The sequence below is a fragment of the Cimex lectularius genome, unplaced genomic scaffold (genome assembly GCF_000648675.2).
Source record: "Cimex lectularius strain Harlan isolate CLEC.00 unplaced genomic scaffold, Clec_2.1 scaffold35, whole genome shotgun sequence".
NCBI classification, from domain to species: Eukaryota; Metazoa; Arthropoda; class Insecta; order Hemiptera; family Cimicidae; genus Cimex; species Cimex lectularius.
The window spans coordinates 439,540-455,927 of record NW_019392746.1 but is presented as its reverse complement, the minus strand read 5'-3'; the positions used below and the strand labels follow the sequence as shown (position 1 = coordinate 455,927).

Genomic DNA, 16,388 nt, shown 5'->3' with positions numbered 1-16,388 from the left:
GAACACGCCCCGGCATACTTTCTACCAATCTGGAAATGTCTCTTTGCTGGAGGTTAGCCCATTCTTCACGACCTTTCAAGATCGTGGAGTGTATAAGGAAGTGTTGGACGTGCTCTTATTCGTCCTTTGACGTTATCCTGTAAATGTTCGATGGGGTCTGGAGAACGGGTTAGCCAGGCTAAGACCCTGATGTTATGTTGTTGAAGGTACGTTTGTTCTATGCGCGCGACATGTGGACGGGTATTATCGTGCATTAGAACAGGATTATCACTGATTTGACTGAGGATAGGCAGCGCATGATGCTCCAAAATTTCATCTACATAGCGAGTGGCCATCAAAGACCCTCCACGAACAACAACTAACTCTGTGCGACTCTCCATTGAAATTCCAGCCCAAACCATCACTGGGCTACGTTGAAAAGATTAGCTCTGGGAAAAATTCCAGGCTTCGTACCTTTCATTTTGCCTTCTCCACGCTCTTTCTCGCCAATACGGAAATAGTAGAGCAAATCCTACACTCATCTGTAAAACGTACAGTAGACCAATTGTCCAAAGACCAATGGCTGTGTTCTCAAGCAAATGAGAGCCGTGCAACTCTGTGTGTTCTGGTTAATTCTGGACCTCTTACGGGGCGATAAGCCGTCAGGCCATATTGATTTAATCTTCTTGGAGCAGTGCGTTCAGAAATTTGTACGATTCTGTTACCCTAGGGCGTCCAGAACCGGACCTCCTATGGTAGGACCCAGTTTCTCGAAAACGTTTAACGGCGTCTCGCAGTTTCGTAGGAAACTCCGATGGCAATAGCCGCATACTTGATGGAATGTCCATCATCAATAAGTACCATGCACAACATCCCCAGCACTTAGTGGCATTTTTAAGTTTAAAAATTGAAATCAAGAAAGCAAAGATGAAAACTGAAGTTATTGCTTCAGAATTCAAATAAGACTGAATAAACATTTTAAATTCGGTAAAAATTAAACAATGAAAATTTTTTTACCCTTGTTTTAGATTAAGAAGTGTGTTTATGTCTAATTGAGAATCCCAATTTAAAACATACCATAAACAAATATTAATTTATAAAAACAATGTGACAAATTAAGGGCAGAATTGTCTTCTATCGAGAAAATGGAAAAAAAAATCAGTTGGGTGGAATTTTTTGCCTGTCAGTGTATATTTTTAAATATTATTGATATTGTACAGAGAATAATTGAAAGTAGTCTAATGATAGAAAAGCTTTTAGATGTTTCTTATAAATATTTTTGGATTTACATAATTTTATAACTAATTAATCTTTTATGAAAGGTATTGGTTGATATAAAAAAGTCAAGTGTCACGAGCGGGATTCGAACCCTCGACCTTCGGCTAAATACGCCGCTGCTCTATCACTTGATATCGTGATTTCGATCCGCTCGGACACTAACTTCCCACTTCAACCTACGTTTCGAATTTTCCCTCCTTTTTGCCATTTTTCGAATTTTCCCGCTCGTGACACTGACTTTTTATGTATATACCTTTCATAAAAGATTAATTAATTGAAAAAATGATCATTCGGAAATCGTAAGATGCGGTCTGGTGTGACGTAGGTTTCAGAAAAACATTTTCTTTATCGTGCCAACGTTTCGATCTTTATTGAGATCTTCTTCAAGGCCTGGGATTTACTAACATTGTTTAAATTTAACAAATACATGTAGGACATGTAAAAAATGAATTTTTGCGATGCAAAAATTTTTTTAAATATTCAATCAAAGTGTTTGTTTTCTGCGTAATTGTGCCATTCTTGTGTGTCGTATTGATAGTGCCAGTGGGATATTGAAACAAACATAAACGTAACTTTTTAGAAATGGTTTACATCAACAGGGATAAACACAGCATCAATTATAGAACAAACACATGTAAACTCAGTCGCAGCTACGCTAATATCATTAATCAAAATCAATATCGATGACATACATATCGGGTTGTCCGGAAAATAATGCAGGATTTTAAGTTTTCATTAAAAAAAATCTATATAAAATATTCTGTTTACGTTTACAGGATTANTATTTTGATTAAAGAACATTGCTTTAAAGTAACTAGTTTCTTTTTTTTTGTTTAATACCAAAATCCTGCATTATTTTCCGGACAACCCAATATATCGTCATCACATCACACAAAACATATAATATAACATATAAACATTCCACACATCAAACATTTTTACATAGTATAATTTTTGAACAATGTCTGTATGATCCTGAAAGGATAATCTGGCCGCACCATTACCAACGTTTTTTCCCATCGTCGTTCTTTTCCCCTCGAAGAAGCCGACTCCTTTTGCAAAAGTTTGTTCTGTAACTAATTCTGTAACTGTTGTCGTAATTGATCCTGTATTTATCTCTGTTGATGTAAACCATTTCTAAAAAGTTAAGTTTATGTTTGTTTTGTGTTTGTCCCCTTTGTTCCATTGTCGGTCCCATTCACCTCAAAGAAGCCGACTCTTCATAGTAAAATCTATGAATTTGATTCCATGAATAAAATCTATTCTATCCCTACTTCCTTCTCCACTCCTTCAAAATCAAACATATAAACAAAAAACATTAATGTCTCACTAACACTCTCAACACGACACACAAGAATGGCATAATTACGCAGAAAACAAACACTTTGAGTGAGTAGAAATACTTTGATTGAATATAAAAAATATTTTTTGCATTGTATAAATTCATTTTTTTCACATCCTACATGTATTTGTTAAATTTAAACAATGTTTGTAAATCCCAGGCGTTAAAGATGATGTCAATAAAGAATGAAACGTTGGCACGATAAAATTTTTTTTTTCTAAAACCTACATCACACCAGACCGCATCTCACGATTTCTGAATAGTCATCGACTAACGGTCACTAATCACCACACATAATTGAAAAAAGTTAATTAGTCAATCGGACCACGAACTGTAATGGATAATTTTATTATTTAATGGATAATTTTATTTACATTAGGTAAATTATTGTAAAGTTTTATAAATTTAACAAAGAATGTATTATAAAAACAATGTGAACGACACAACGGCATTTTAATTGGATTTAGAGAAGGTGTAAAAGTAGTTTTTTTTTACTTTAAAATGAGAAACAATATCAAATAGGTAAAATGGTTTGTGTATTGTTCTTATGGCATGGAAAATAGTTAAAATTTTGTATTTTAACAAATCGTCAATTTTTAAAGTGGATAAATCATAGTATTTGTCATAAATTAATCGTATTGCAGATTACAGATATAGCAAATAAATGTGTGGTGATTAGTGACCGTTAATCGATATTTATTTAGAAATCGTGAGATGCGGTCTGGTGTGATGTAGGTTTCAGAAAAAGATTTTCTTTATCGTGCCAACGTTTCGATCTTTATTGAGATCATCTTCAGGGCTCAAAGTGTTTGTCTTCTATGTAATTGTGCCATTCTTGCGTGTCGTGTCGAGAGTGCCCGAGAGAAACCTACATCACACCAGACCGCATCTCACGATTTCTAAATAAATAGCAAATAAACATATTTATAGTAACATGTAACTTATAAAGATTTTTACTAGAAAGACTAGAAATTTCTGTAAGGCCTAAGTTATATATGGAAGCATTAATGCATTAAAAAGCTTTAAGCTTCCCGCCTAAACATTTTAAATTCTGTAAAAAGTAAACATTCAAAAATCCTTTATCCTTGTTTTGGATTAAGGATTAAGGGTGTTTATCTCTCATTCATATTCCCAATTTAAAACATATTTATTGATAAAAACAATGAGACAAATTATGGGTAGATTTTTGTTTTGTAGAGAAAATAAAAAAAATCAATTATGGGAATTTTTTGCCTGTCAGTGTATAAAAAGTATAATTAATTTATATGTATGTTTTTTGTTTTTTCAGGCAATCGGATGGTTTGGGAGTTCGGATGGGCCTACGGAGTTGGTTGGGGCTCAGCAATATTTTTATTCGGAGCTGTAGTGCTTCTCCTGTGTGACAAAGAATCCGAAGAAATCTATTACAAAGAACGAAAAGTGGGTGGGGCCTAGTGCGCCGCCCCCCTGCCCGATTTGGTTCTGTAGCCAAGTGTCGGCAGGGAACCCAAACGGAGGTAGCCACACAACCTATGACATTACACGGGGCAATTTATAGACCTTGTTTAAAATTAAAGATATGATAGAACATGAAAAACCGATTAATGTCCCCGATCAAACAAACTCAGTTTTATTTTTTATTTTTTTTTTTAATTTTAAATAAGTAGGTATCGTTTTATTTAACATTAATCATTGGGAGACACAATGAATATATTAATCTATTTTTCCATCGATTCATTTACCCAAATCATGCTTCAAGTTTTGTTTTTGTCTACGCTCTTCTTAAATTATTAAAACTTTTCTTTTCCAAATGTTTAAAATAATTATTAACGTGAATAGACAATACTTTCTAACCGCATTTTGCCAATATTTAATTTAAAACACGTAGTTTCCTAAAGCAAACATCGTTTTTTTGATTAAAAACAAAAAGAAAAAAAAAAGAAAAAAAAACGATTACACAATACATGCACCAACTTTTTCCTAGATGTTGAAGCAGCAGAAAACTGCACTTACAGCATAGGGATGTTTTATTTAATTTTAAAAAATGTGGTTACTCTTTATTCTTTAAGAGAGCTGTGACGTAGACAATATTGTCCTTAAATAACAAGTATAATTTAATGATTTATCAATACTCAGTTGTGAGTATGATAAAAGTTTGTTTTCATGTTAGTAAAAAAATTTATTCTAGACAATTGCTGTAAAGTACAATACAGTTTAGTATAATTTAAATGGTATAAAATAACGGTGCCATTGTAAGGCACTTAATTTAATTGTAAAGAAAATATATGAAGCTATAAAACTATATCGGAGGTTGTAATGTCTTGATTATTATCGAAGGCTTTTGAATTTGCATTTCTCAAATTAAAAATTAAAGCCTTGTTAATAATTATGATTGTTTTATTATTTATGACTTGACAATATTGGCTATTTTGCCTTTTATGGGAATAATATAAAAAGTGCCTGCATTTGGAATTTATTAAGGAATATCAGCGGTTTGTTTTTGAATAAATTTATGAAAGTTTTTTCTTTTCTTAAATTGTTGATAAAACGTGTTTTGGGTAAATGAATTGTATAAAAATTTCTATTTATTGCCTTTTTTAAGGTTATTGATTAAAATAAAATTTAAAAAATAGATGATTTGTTAATAAAACTGAGAATCCTGGCAATGACACTTATATTAATGATAATTGGAGATGAATATAATAAAAGAATGACCATCTTTTATCGTCAAGAAGAGATCTGCTGCATTGAGATTGTTTTAGAGCAAATCTCTTGAATTCCATTTTGGCCGAAAACTTTTACAAATTCCTCAAATTAAAGTGATTTGTAAACTCCAGCTCGAGGACGGGCTTTTTCACAAAAACGTATAGTTTATGGTTATTTTAATGCAATGACAGAGGTCGGAGTTTTCTAAAGGCGCAGTACGATTAATTTAAGAAAACAAGGACTATGTCTAATTTTAATTAGATGTTTTAAACATTTAATGTGGCTACCTGTTGACAGTGATTTAGAGTCATATTTTTTAAAAGATTGCCTCACAAACTGTACAAAACAAAAACGAGAAACTTATGTTTCGATATCAACTGTTGTGTGATAATTGGGGATTGTGACAGTGCTCCTGCCGTAATGGGGAAAAAAAGAAACTAAACAACAAAAACGATAAAAATAAAAATAAAATTTATAATAGAGAAAGCGCTCTCACGCTTTTTATATATTAATAAGAAAAAGATGGACATTTGAATTTAAAGGTACAAGAATACGGATGTTTGTATGTTGTGACTTTGAATCTATGATATAAAAACAAAACAGTAATATCGTCAAAAAAATAAAAAATGTACATAATTTATAGAAACATTTGTTTGTTCTCTATTGTAAATGTAGTCTTTGTATCGGAAACTTGTTTTTCAAACTTAATTTTGAATTTTCAGTCAAAATCCAAATCTGCTATCAACACTATGTTGCTATGGGTGCCAAGTGCATATTTATTATTTAATTAATATTCAAACTAACTGTTATAGATGTTGACATTATTGAATTTTTTTTTTTTAATTTTGTACTATTGATTGTGAATATAAGTGTTCATAATTCTCAGTTACCTTATGTTAAATTAGATTCAACAACCCAAATCCTAAATAGATGCAAATTATTTTTAAAAAACAAAACAATCTATTTAAAATATATATGAAATTATGTACAAATTATTAAAATTGTTTCAGACCAAAAGGAGAAGATTCAATTATAAATATTGAAAGAAAGTAAAGAGCAAGAATAAGATGGGATATAAATAGTGTTGCACACTTAAGAAAACAAAACAAACATTAAAAAAAATTAACATATCTCAAGATGATGCTCTTATTTTATATAAATAAAAGAAATGAGTGTATATACATAATTTAAAACTTCCACGTATACAGTAGAATAAGAAATTATATAAAACATCAAAAAATAACGTAAAATAAAGTAATGCAACAAAAATTTAATAAGTTGTCTACAGACTGCCATGTGGATTTTTTAAACCTTAATAGATTAATTTATTTTAATGTCTGATAAATTAAAATAACAAAACGAAAACAATTGAAACATTTTTTTTTGTTAAATATAAAACGTAAAATGTGGCAAACCCCGATTGTAAATACACTGTGTAGATGATTGTTTTTACATTGTATACTATAATATTTGAAAGAATTATTATTTTTAACCGTATTACTGATATCAATAGTGATTTTATGTAGCTGTAGGTGTTATTATGTTAACTTTATTTATACATGGGTGGATCTACTTATATAATATGTGTAACATGGAATTAAAGTCCTTCAGGTAGATAGGCATGTTGTATTTAATCTAAGTTTGTTTTGATTGTCAATTTGATTTTTGGTTGCCAAATGTGATTTCGCATGATTAAATGATAATTATTGAACGATTTATTGATAATTTGGGATTTTAACTCTAAACTCCGGTTCAGTGAAACGTGCAATTAGCGGATTATCATCATGACACTCTTAAATTTCATTTTTTATATTTGTTTAGTTTTCAACAAAACATGATTGACAATTTAATTATAATGAAAAGAGGGTGCTGTGATAGATTTTAATAGTGCTTCTTCATTACCCACCAGAATATTTTGAGGTTCCTCTGCTCTGATCAAAGATGTTACAATATCGTCGATAATGATGATGTGTAATGCTTTTTTTGTTGTATTAATAAAATTTGAAATGTTTATTTTTTTATGTATTAATATATTTCAATTTGTGTTAGGCCTATAATTGTATAACATATCATGTATAAAGCTTTTAATATTTTTTAAGGAAAGAAACATATTTAATTTTTATGGTATACTAAGAGGTAATATATTAAAAATAAATGCTACTGTTTTAAATAATAAAAAAAATGATTAATTGATATTTATAATGATGTATTATAATTATATGGATGTTGCATTTATTTGGTTTAACGTTTGGTATATAAAACGATAAATTTAGTAATATAGAAATGAATGTTTGAAAAAAAAAAAAAATATATATATAAAAGTGGATTCACTCAAAAGATGTGTATTTTCAGCTATTCGGAGCACCTGGCTTATTAAATATTTTTTAGCAAAATATATCCATCTCATCTCTGGTACTAATTTGTCCATGAACGTTTACAGGAAGATGTTGTAAATATATTTTTATGGAAGCCAGGGAATGTGTACTGTTTTTTAAAATGAGGACCATTTTAAACTGGATGTAATTGTACATAAACATACGTTAGTTTTGGTTGAAGAGAACACCTCATAAACCATATATTTTTAAATGAAATGGATGAAAAATCGTGAATTGTTTGTTTTGCAGAATAATTGATGTGTTAATTAAATATACATTTTGTGTTATGAGGTTTTTTCTTTGACCACGATTGAATATTCTGATCTGTCTGGTTAATTATTAATTATTAATTATAATTATTCATGTTCTGTGTATTATATGTACAGATCATCTCCGTAAATCTTTTTCAAAACTTAAGAACAACTTTCCAAACATTTATTTTAAATCTAGTAATTGTAAAAAAAAAGGAACTTAGGCTACAATGCATGTTAGTTTGTAAACGTTAGTTTTATATTATTACTTGTCGTTTATATTAAAAACCAAAAAAATTAATAAAGCGTGTTCAATGATAATGTATACAAAACAAAATTTGCAACAAGCTGTAAAAAAGTATCGATGAATGGCGATGTCCATTTTGATATTACACCAACAATGAAACTTCAACATCGGACTGCATAAACACATTTTGATTTTTTAAAAATGTGCAAAAATAAACAAATGGAAAATTGATGTTATGATTTTTTTAATGCGTCCTTTCTGATCTAAGATGGTGATTGGAAAATATTTTTAGTAGCTTGTTGAAATCTTTGTTTAATTATTTGTTCAGTGCAATCTTAGTAATCCGAACCTGTATTATTTCGAATTTGGTCCTTCTCTTTGGGCCGAGAATATTTGAATATATGACAAAAAGAGGGAAATTTGAAAAAAAAAAGTTGTAGGTTGTGATGATGAGTTGGTGTGCCGGGGGAAATCACGATAGCTCAAGTGGTAGAGCAGCGGCATAGTGAGCGAAAGGCCGTGGGTTCGATTCCCGCTCGTGACACTACTTTTTCATCTCAGCCACACCTTAGATAAAAATTATAAATCAATTTAAATAATTATTTTGGTTAAACAGGACCAACTAAAATACATATGTATGCTACATATTTTTAATAGTGCATAAATCTTTTTCAGAAACTCATTATTTTACATTAACGTGCTTTTAATAACAAGGAAAATTGTTTATAATGAAAACGAGAGGGTGAAAAAAAATCTTCTACCGGAGTTTTCTTTGAACAGTTTTTTGGTTTAATATCTACGTATCATATGTCCATATATTTTTTATAATTTAAATGTGAGTTTTCATGTTATTATCGATTAAAATGCTGTATTGCATAAATAAATGTTTTACTTATATTCCTAATAACCAGAATTTAAAGTGATCCGAACTAATGATTGCAAGAGCTGGTTCAGATTACCGAGACTGCACTGTATAACATGGTCAATAATCAATTCAAGTCCATCATCCGAAAACCTCTATCTTCCTAAAAGATATTGATTTTTTGGTAAAAAAAAAGGATCGTATAGGATTATACGATAGAACCGTAATATAATCATTGTTTAAAGATTGCACGGTGACCTCAAAATTGTTTGTTTCTCCATAAAAATCTAAGTCCTTTACTCACAACTAAGCAAATAAAACTACAGCCTTATAGCACAAAGTTTTTCCTAGAACCGGAAAAAGGTCCTTGCTATATCCTTGCTAGAATCTGCTTTGGTCCTTTCCTTTTCCAAGAACAACGTAAACGTTAACTTTGTTTTCACAACCAAGTTGTACTGTGAAATTACAGTTCATTTTTTTAAAAGGGAAATGAAACGAGCAAATATACTTTCTATAATCTTTAATTTGTCTTCTAAAAAATTTTTATTTTCAAAACTAATGTAAAATATTGACTTACTTAAACATAATGTTTAGACGTTACTTTATACCACCATTTGTTTGCTGGTAATGTACCCAAATAACATATAAGCAAGAAACTCGAAGGAGTTTTGAACCACAAGTGCATCACGACCACAGCTTATTAATTGTGTGGTGGATTATGTTGCAGCGAGTCAATAAACATATCCGTTTTCGATTTTTCAATATCCTACTGATTTTAAAAATCCTTTTTATGCCTTCCAATCTTATTGCTTTAAACCAAACCTTTGAATAAAGCAAATAAACACGTGTAGTTGTTATGAATAAAATTCATAATTTATAGTATACCTTAGAGAAAAAAATTATGATAGATAAAACCTGTAAATTCCCAAAAACATTTTTTGTTCTAAATTGCTTTCATCTCAAATCTTGTATAAAACACTGACATAGTGTCAAATGATTCTTCTGATGAAACGTTACTTGAATACAGCCTCCGTTTATCTAGATAATGTTTAACGTTTTGTAAGGTTAGCTCATGTGGAACTTGTCCAAATGACATTCCCCAATATTGTGATTCACATTTGATCGTGACAAATTTGGTTCCTTTGACACTTGACAAGTGCTTTTTTGTAAATTCGGTCTCAAACATTTTCCTGCGAATTAACATTAATTGCCAATACCAAGCAAATACTGAGCGTGAAATGTGGTTATTATTTTGAAAAACTTATTCAATGTAATTCCAACTCGAAGAATGGTTTAATTTAATGTCGAACTCCCCTCTTTGGATATTTTTTATTTTCAATAATTTTCATCCAAGGGCAATGATAGAATTTGACGCCGTAACTGCTTGTGATTCCCTAGCAATATTTTGCAAACAGTAACCTATTTATTAGCACGATATAAAATATTTCTTTACACAACTTACTTTGACTAGTACTCGACAGGCAGATTGCTCTTTTCATTATAACTTGTATAAAAAGTAGATGAACTTTTTGTTCAATAAAATAAATCAAAATACCTTTTATATATTTCATTTATGCTAAGAGAAGCAATTATGTTTATTTTTTCTGTGCTTTCATTATTTTCATTTTAGTTCAGAATAGTCTTTTTTTTTCTTTTTTTTTTAATAATAAAAGTAAATTGTTTTATGTTAAAATTTTTATTTCATTTTATTTCTTTTCCTCATTAAATTGTCATTTGTGGGCAGACTTGAAGCACAAGCGATTTCATAACTCACAAAATATTTTATAAAATTGGTAGCAGAGCGTTGTTTCTGCAGCACTTGAAATCCGCTGAACAGACAAAATGGTCAGCGTTCTTGTAAGAAATCTTGTTTCGGAAGTTGAAGGAATCTTTCCTCCTAAAGAAGATACTAACACCATGATTTTGTGGACTGTGAAAAGAATGAGACTACACAAGCTTTCACAAAAGCACTAGATCTAACAAAATTCATTTTATTTAACATAAAACTTTCCTGCGAATTCATTGCAAGTACCTTGAATATTTAGTAATCACACGCGTGTATCACAAGTTTTACACGATTCACCAAAAAACAATCGTTCGAAATTGAAACTATACGTAGGGGAATTAATAAAAAATATAAGAAACTTAATCACAAATCGTTTAAAAACAGAAACCAAAAAAATATATATAAGGTACAGGATACCGGTTGCTTCGTAGACTCAGAATTTGAAAACTAACTCAGAGGGAGAACTATAGCATTTACTTGGGATCGAAAATTTGACGAGGAGAACCGTGATGGCGGCAATCAAGATGATTCTGATTCTCTTTCTTCATCATCCAGTCTAAATTTCACGAGCAATCAATTTCTTAAACCAATGATAGGATCTAGTCCGAAAATCCGAATTTAAAAGCAATGTGAGAAGACTTCAAAATGTTCATGTATTACAAAAGTATGATGCAGGATCAATAGTTCAGTTCCTCTATCCTATCGCGGATCGATGTAAGAATGATTTTAAAAATACATTAAGAGCATTAGCGGACATGCACGAGGGAATGGCAAAATGTATTTTGGCAAATGCAGCCAATTCATTTAATTCATAACACCAAACCACAGAAAATCAAAAACACATTTCAAATGCTAAGCATTTCATAAATCCCCTATATGAAAAGGAATCTTTAAGAACTTTGTAAGCTAATATTTTAGAGGATATATCTGAAAAATAATTGATACAACATATAATAAAAACAGTAGATGATGCGGTTTGGTCTGCAGGTTGGTGAACTCATGTTGAACTGGCACACGGGCACTACTGGGTCTGTCTTCACTCTTGAACTATTGAACTATAACTGAAATTCACCCCGCGAGTGAAGACAGACCCAGTAATGCCCGCGTGCCTGTTCAACATGATGTTATAAAGACATCCTCAATACTTCTCGTTAATGGGCTCAGAACCCAATTTTTCTACATTATCTTAACTTTGTAAACAGGTAGGTTATGTCGAAATGGTTTTGGCGAACTGTAACATAAATGTCTCAAATAACGGCCGTGCAAGTCTTCAGGATGTCCCTGAGTTTTCAAAAAGCTCCTCTTTATTCAACCAAAAGGTAGAACAATCTTTTTAAACAGATATTCCCTACTCACAGTAAGTTGTTTTCGGATTATCCGGATTTCGAGCCTACAGCTCATCAAGTTGAAGGAGCTCTACACCACGTCTATCGACAAATTGCAAAACTGAACCCCACGGTCCGCCGGCCATCGCGACGTTCCAATGAGAAGCTGGCTTATTATTATTATTATTATTATTACAGTAGAAATCCGTTTATCCGGACTTCAAGGGACCGGGACTTGTCCGGATGATCGAAAGTCCAGATAATCCGAAAATGTGTGATTTCATTATTATCGTGTCATAAAAACGGAAAAAACACACATACGAAAGTGAACACTTATATTCATATATCAAGTAACATTTAAAGTAACTATTCAGATATCGTGAGATGCGGTCTGGTGTGATGTAGGTTTCAGAAAAACATTTTCTTTATCGTGCCAACGTTTCGATCTTTTATTGAGATCATCTTCAGGGCCTGGGATTGCTCTAACACATTGTTCCCCTTTGTCGGCCGGCGCCTTACACAAAATTGTCTTTTATATACCGACTTCCTTCCCCACCCTTTCAAAACCAAACATATATAAACATAAAACAGCAAAATCTCACTGGCACTCTCAACACGACACGCAAGGATGGCACAATTACACAGAAGACAAACACTTTGAGTGAGTAGAAATACTTTGAATATAAAATATATTTTGCATTGTATAAATTCACTTTTCCACATCCTAAATGTATTTGTTAAATGTAAACATTGTTTGTAAATTCCAGGCCCTGAAGATGATCTCAATAAAAGATCGAAACGTTGGCACGATAAAGAAAATGTTTTTCTGAAACCTACATCACACCAGACCGCATCTCACGATATCTGAATAATTATCGATTAACGGTCACTAATTTCTACACATTTAAAGTAATAGATAGTTTTTATTAGTTTTATTTTTGTTTAAGACCGGACATGTGTTTCTCGGAAAATTTATACGTAAAAAATACCTAATGAAAATATACGTAATAAAAATAAACCTTTTCTATGGAAGCCGACGTACTAACAACATGTCACAACAAGTTCTAGTCTTTTAAAATAGTGTACACCTTTTTTATTATTATTATTTTTTAAACAAAAACGTGATTGTCGGCCTTTCCGGCCTCTTCTATCGTGGAAGGGCGATTTAGTGGCCTTTATTTTTACCACCAAATTAAGTTAAAATTTGAAAAAAAAATTATTGATCAGTTGCTAAACAAAGGAACTATAGTTTCCTCATATTCAGCTTATTCTAGTCGTGCCTGTTTAGTACATAACCAGAAAAAAATACATTTCCTTTAGTATGTGACTATAGAAAAATCAATAAAATTATAAAATTCGAGGAATATCCTCCTCCCCCATTTTAACTTTGGTAGTTCGTTTAAGGCCAGGTTCACTTCTGAGAGGTAAGATATTTATCGCAGAAACATTAGATACTCGATTTTTATCGTAAGATAAGTGAGGTTCATACCAAAGCGTTAAGACGCAAGCCAGCCAATCCAATTTGTCCCTGGTTCGCATCCAGCTTACACCCACATACTTACAAATGGGCTTTTTTCAAAATCACTGGCACCCCCGAGGGTTCATATAACCTCGTAGTTGAATTATCCTAGTAAAAAAATGTCTCGCTCTTGTCGAAATATTGTACAAAGGTGATATTTATACTGATGCAATCCTCTCTAAAGTTAATTACATTCTAAAATGTAAACATAAACAAATAAAGTTATTATAGCGCATGTTTCACAGTTAAAACATTTGAAAAAATATTTATAAGGACATTCCTCCCGCTTCGTAAAACTACCTTCCTAAACCAACCAAACTACCTTCTTTCACCTTCTTTCCCGACAACCTTTAACCTTGAACTCGACAAAACGGAAGCAGTCCAGTAGACCAACGTCAAGTTCTACCCAAGTCCTCACCACATCATCACAAGAACCGCGGACATACCTCGCACTTCGCAGGAATAGACCGTAAAAAAGGGAACATCTTCATTTCACCCCCATTGTTCAGTGGAACAGCTTCAACATGTGAAACACACCAAATTCAGACAACTCATCCAAAAACACTCAACGTCTCAAAAATCTGTGTTTTTCACCAAGGTGGCAGAGATTGTCAAAACCAAACATTCCTTACAAAAAATTTCATCACACCAACTTGAACAAACTAAATCTTCAGAGGGGAACTCAGACTCCAATCGCTCCCATGACCATCGCGTGGTTCCTATCGATAGCCGTGCAAGAGAACAAAAAAAATGGGCGGAGGTTGACGCTCCATGAAAATAATTCTTACTTCCCGGTAAGTCAATATCCTTTTTCTATAAAACACATTATTTCCTAACCAATAAATCTTGTAGATTGACAAGACACCTTTACAATATACTTTACAAAGTGATGTAAATTTTCTTGTCGACAAAAGAAATTCAAAAGATCTCTGAAATAACACCTATCTCAATTTAATATTTTAGTAAGCCAGTTAAAGTAGGACCCTAGCAGGTCATACTACTGTTTTAAATCTGTAGGTAATGTTAAAATATTAAATTGTAGGATTTTTGTGTACATCAGAAACTTACCACCCTGCTGAAACATATCTTGACATACTAAACCAGTGAAGGTAGGACAGGTTAATCAGAAACGACCAAATTATAGTTTTTATATTTTACCTCAAACATAGATCTTTTTGTGATATTTAATGCAGGTTTCGTAGTTATATCTTTGTAAAAGTAAAAAGATGGATATTAAAGATTTAAAATTTAGAGGATTTTTTACATGGTTAATAAATTTGGACCATTATTACCTAAAATAAGTTAAGATAGATGCATTTACTGATAGAGTAAAAAGTGTTTTTCTCTTGTTTATTGCTTACAAGTTTTCTGTGTATTTAGCCATTTTAAGTAATAGAAATTGACTACTTTTTCACTCATGAACACTCCGGATCGAGTATGGTCTTGAAGAAGAATTCAAATGCAGTTATTGTTGCCATGTTTTTGACCTATTTTAAAGCCATCACCAGGGCAAAACAATCTTAAATATGTCAACAGATAGACATATTTAAGTTTTTTTACAGGCGATCTCAAATTTTCATGAAGTCTGACTTAATCCATAATTGCTAAGTACTGTGCCATGATGATAACCTAAAATTAGGTCGAAAGCTTGGCAGCAATAACTCAATTTGCTTTCTTCTCCAAGACCAGAGTGTTCATATTTAACCATTGCAACAGCTTTCAGAAATTGTTTATATAGTTTTTTTTAAAATAATTTAAGTCTGAAATAGATGTTTGAATAACTTTGTAAGGCTTTTTGTTTGCTTATAATGATTTTATCAACTTCAATCTTGAAATTATAATTTCTATTTTATTTTGTTAATTTTTTAATTATGGGATGATCTGATTCTCAATTATATATTTATCAATACTCTTTCAGGTTAACAATATTATTGATTAGTTAAACAAAGTTAAATCCAAAAGTCATGGCTCTGATAAAACATCTCACTTGCTCTAGGCATTTTTCGTAATGTTCTTTGTGTAACGATGTTTTCTTATATTTTGACCTCAACAGTTTAATCTATGATTTTTCCTTCTCGAAGGTGGGATAATAGGTCATTAAAAAAAACAGTTTTTCTTTCAATCCACAAAGTTTAGGATTTATTTTGATCCTTCATCAGGTGAGTTAACACAGTGGTTAAAACAGTAGTCCTCAGTCATGAATATTTTGTAACAGTTTATTTTAAAAAAGAGACACTGTGGTGCATATTTAAGTCTTTCAGACTCCGAACAAACATTTTTCAAACTACTTTACTTTTCAACCTTTTTACTTATTAACAAACTTCATATTGTGGAATTCATGGATCTCTCTTGAAATAGATTTCTTCTTTTTTAACAGGCAGAAGTGAAATGATCAAATTAATATTTCACATCTCCAAACATACTCTGTCCCTTATGGAGTTCTTTAAGGTTTACTACTTTGGCCTTTCTTTTTTAAACTTTTTATAAATGATATTTCCTTTTTTTTCGACATATAATTTTTCATTCATCTATAAACCTACAAAATCAAAGACCGTAGTATACTAGAGAATTCATTGCCAACACACTGGTGTAACAACAATAAATTGCACCATAATTTTAAAAATGTAAATTAGTTACTTTTTATAGTTCACAATCTTGAAATTCTTTTTTTATGATAATTTAAAATTAAAAAGATCACCTTTAGCTTTAATAAAAGCACAACTGTAAATCTTATAGCTT

The 16,388-nt window shown here is 31.3% G+C and overlaps 1 protein-coding gene across 5 annotated transcripts in view; it reads left to right on the top strand.

Annotated features, from left to right (window-relative positions):
- LOC106669291 (transmembrane protein 47) overlaps window positions 1-6,385 on the top strand; it is a 217,691-nt gene extending 211,306 nt beyond the window's left edge. For all 5 annotated transcript variants that reach the window (XM_014398647.2, XM_014398650.2, XM_014398648.2 and 2 more), the window contains one exon: window positions 3,888-6,385. In XM_014398647.2, coding sequence (XP_014254133.1) covers window positions 3,888-4,033 — 146 coding nt within the window. In that variant the 3' untranslated portion in view covers window positions 4,034-6,385. The remainder of the gene's footprint in view (window positions 1-3,887) is intronic.
- Window positions 6,386-16,388: the final 10,003 nt, after the last annotated feature.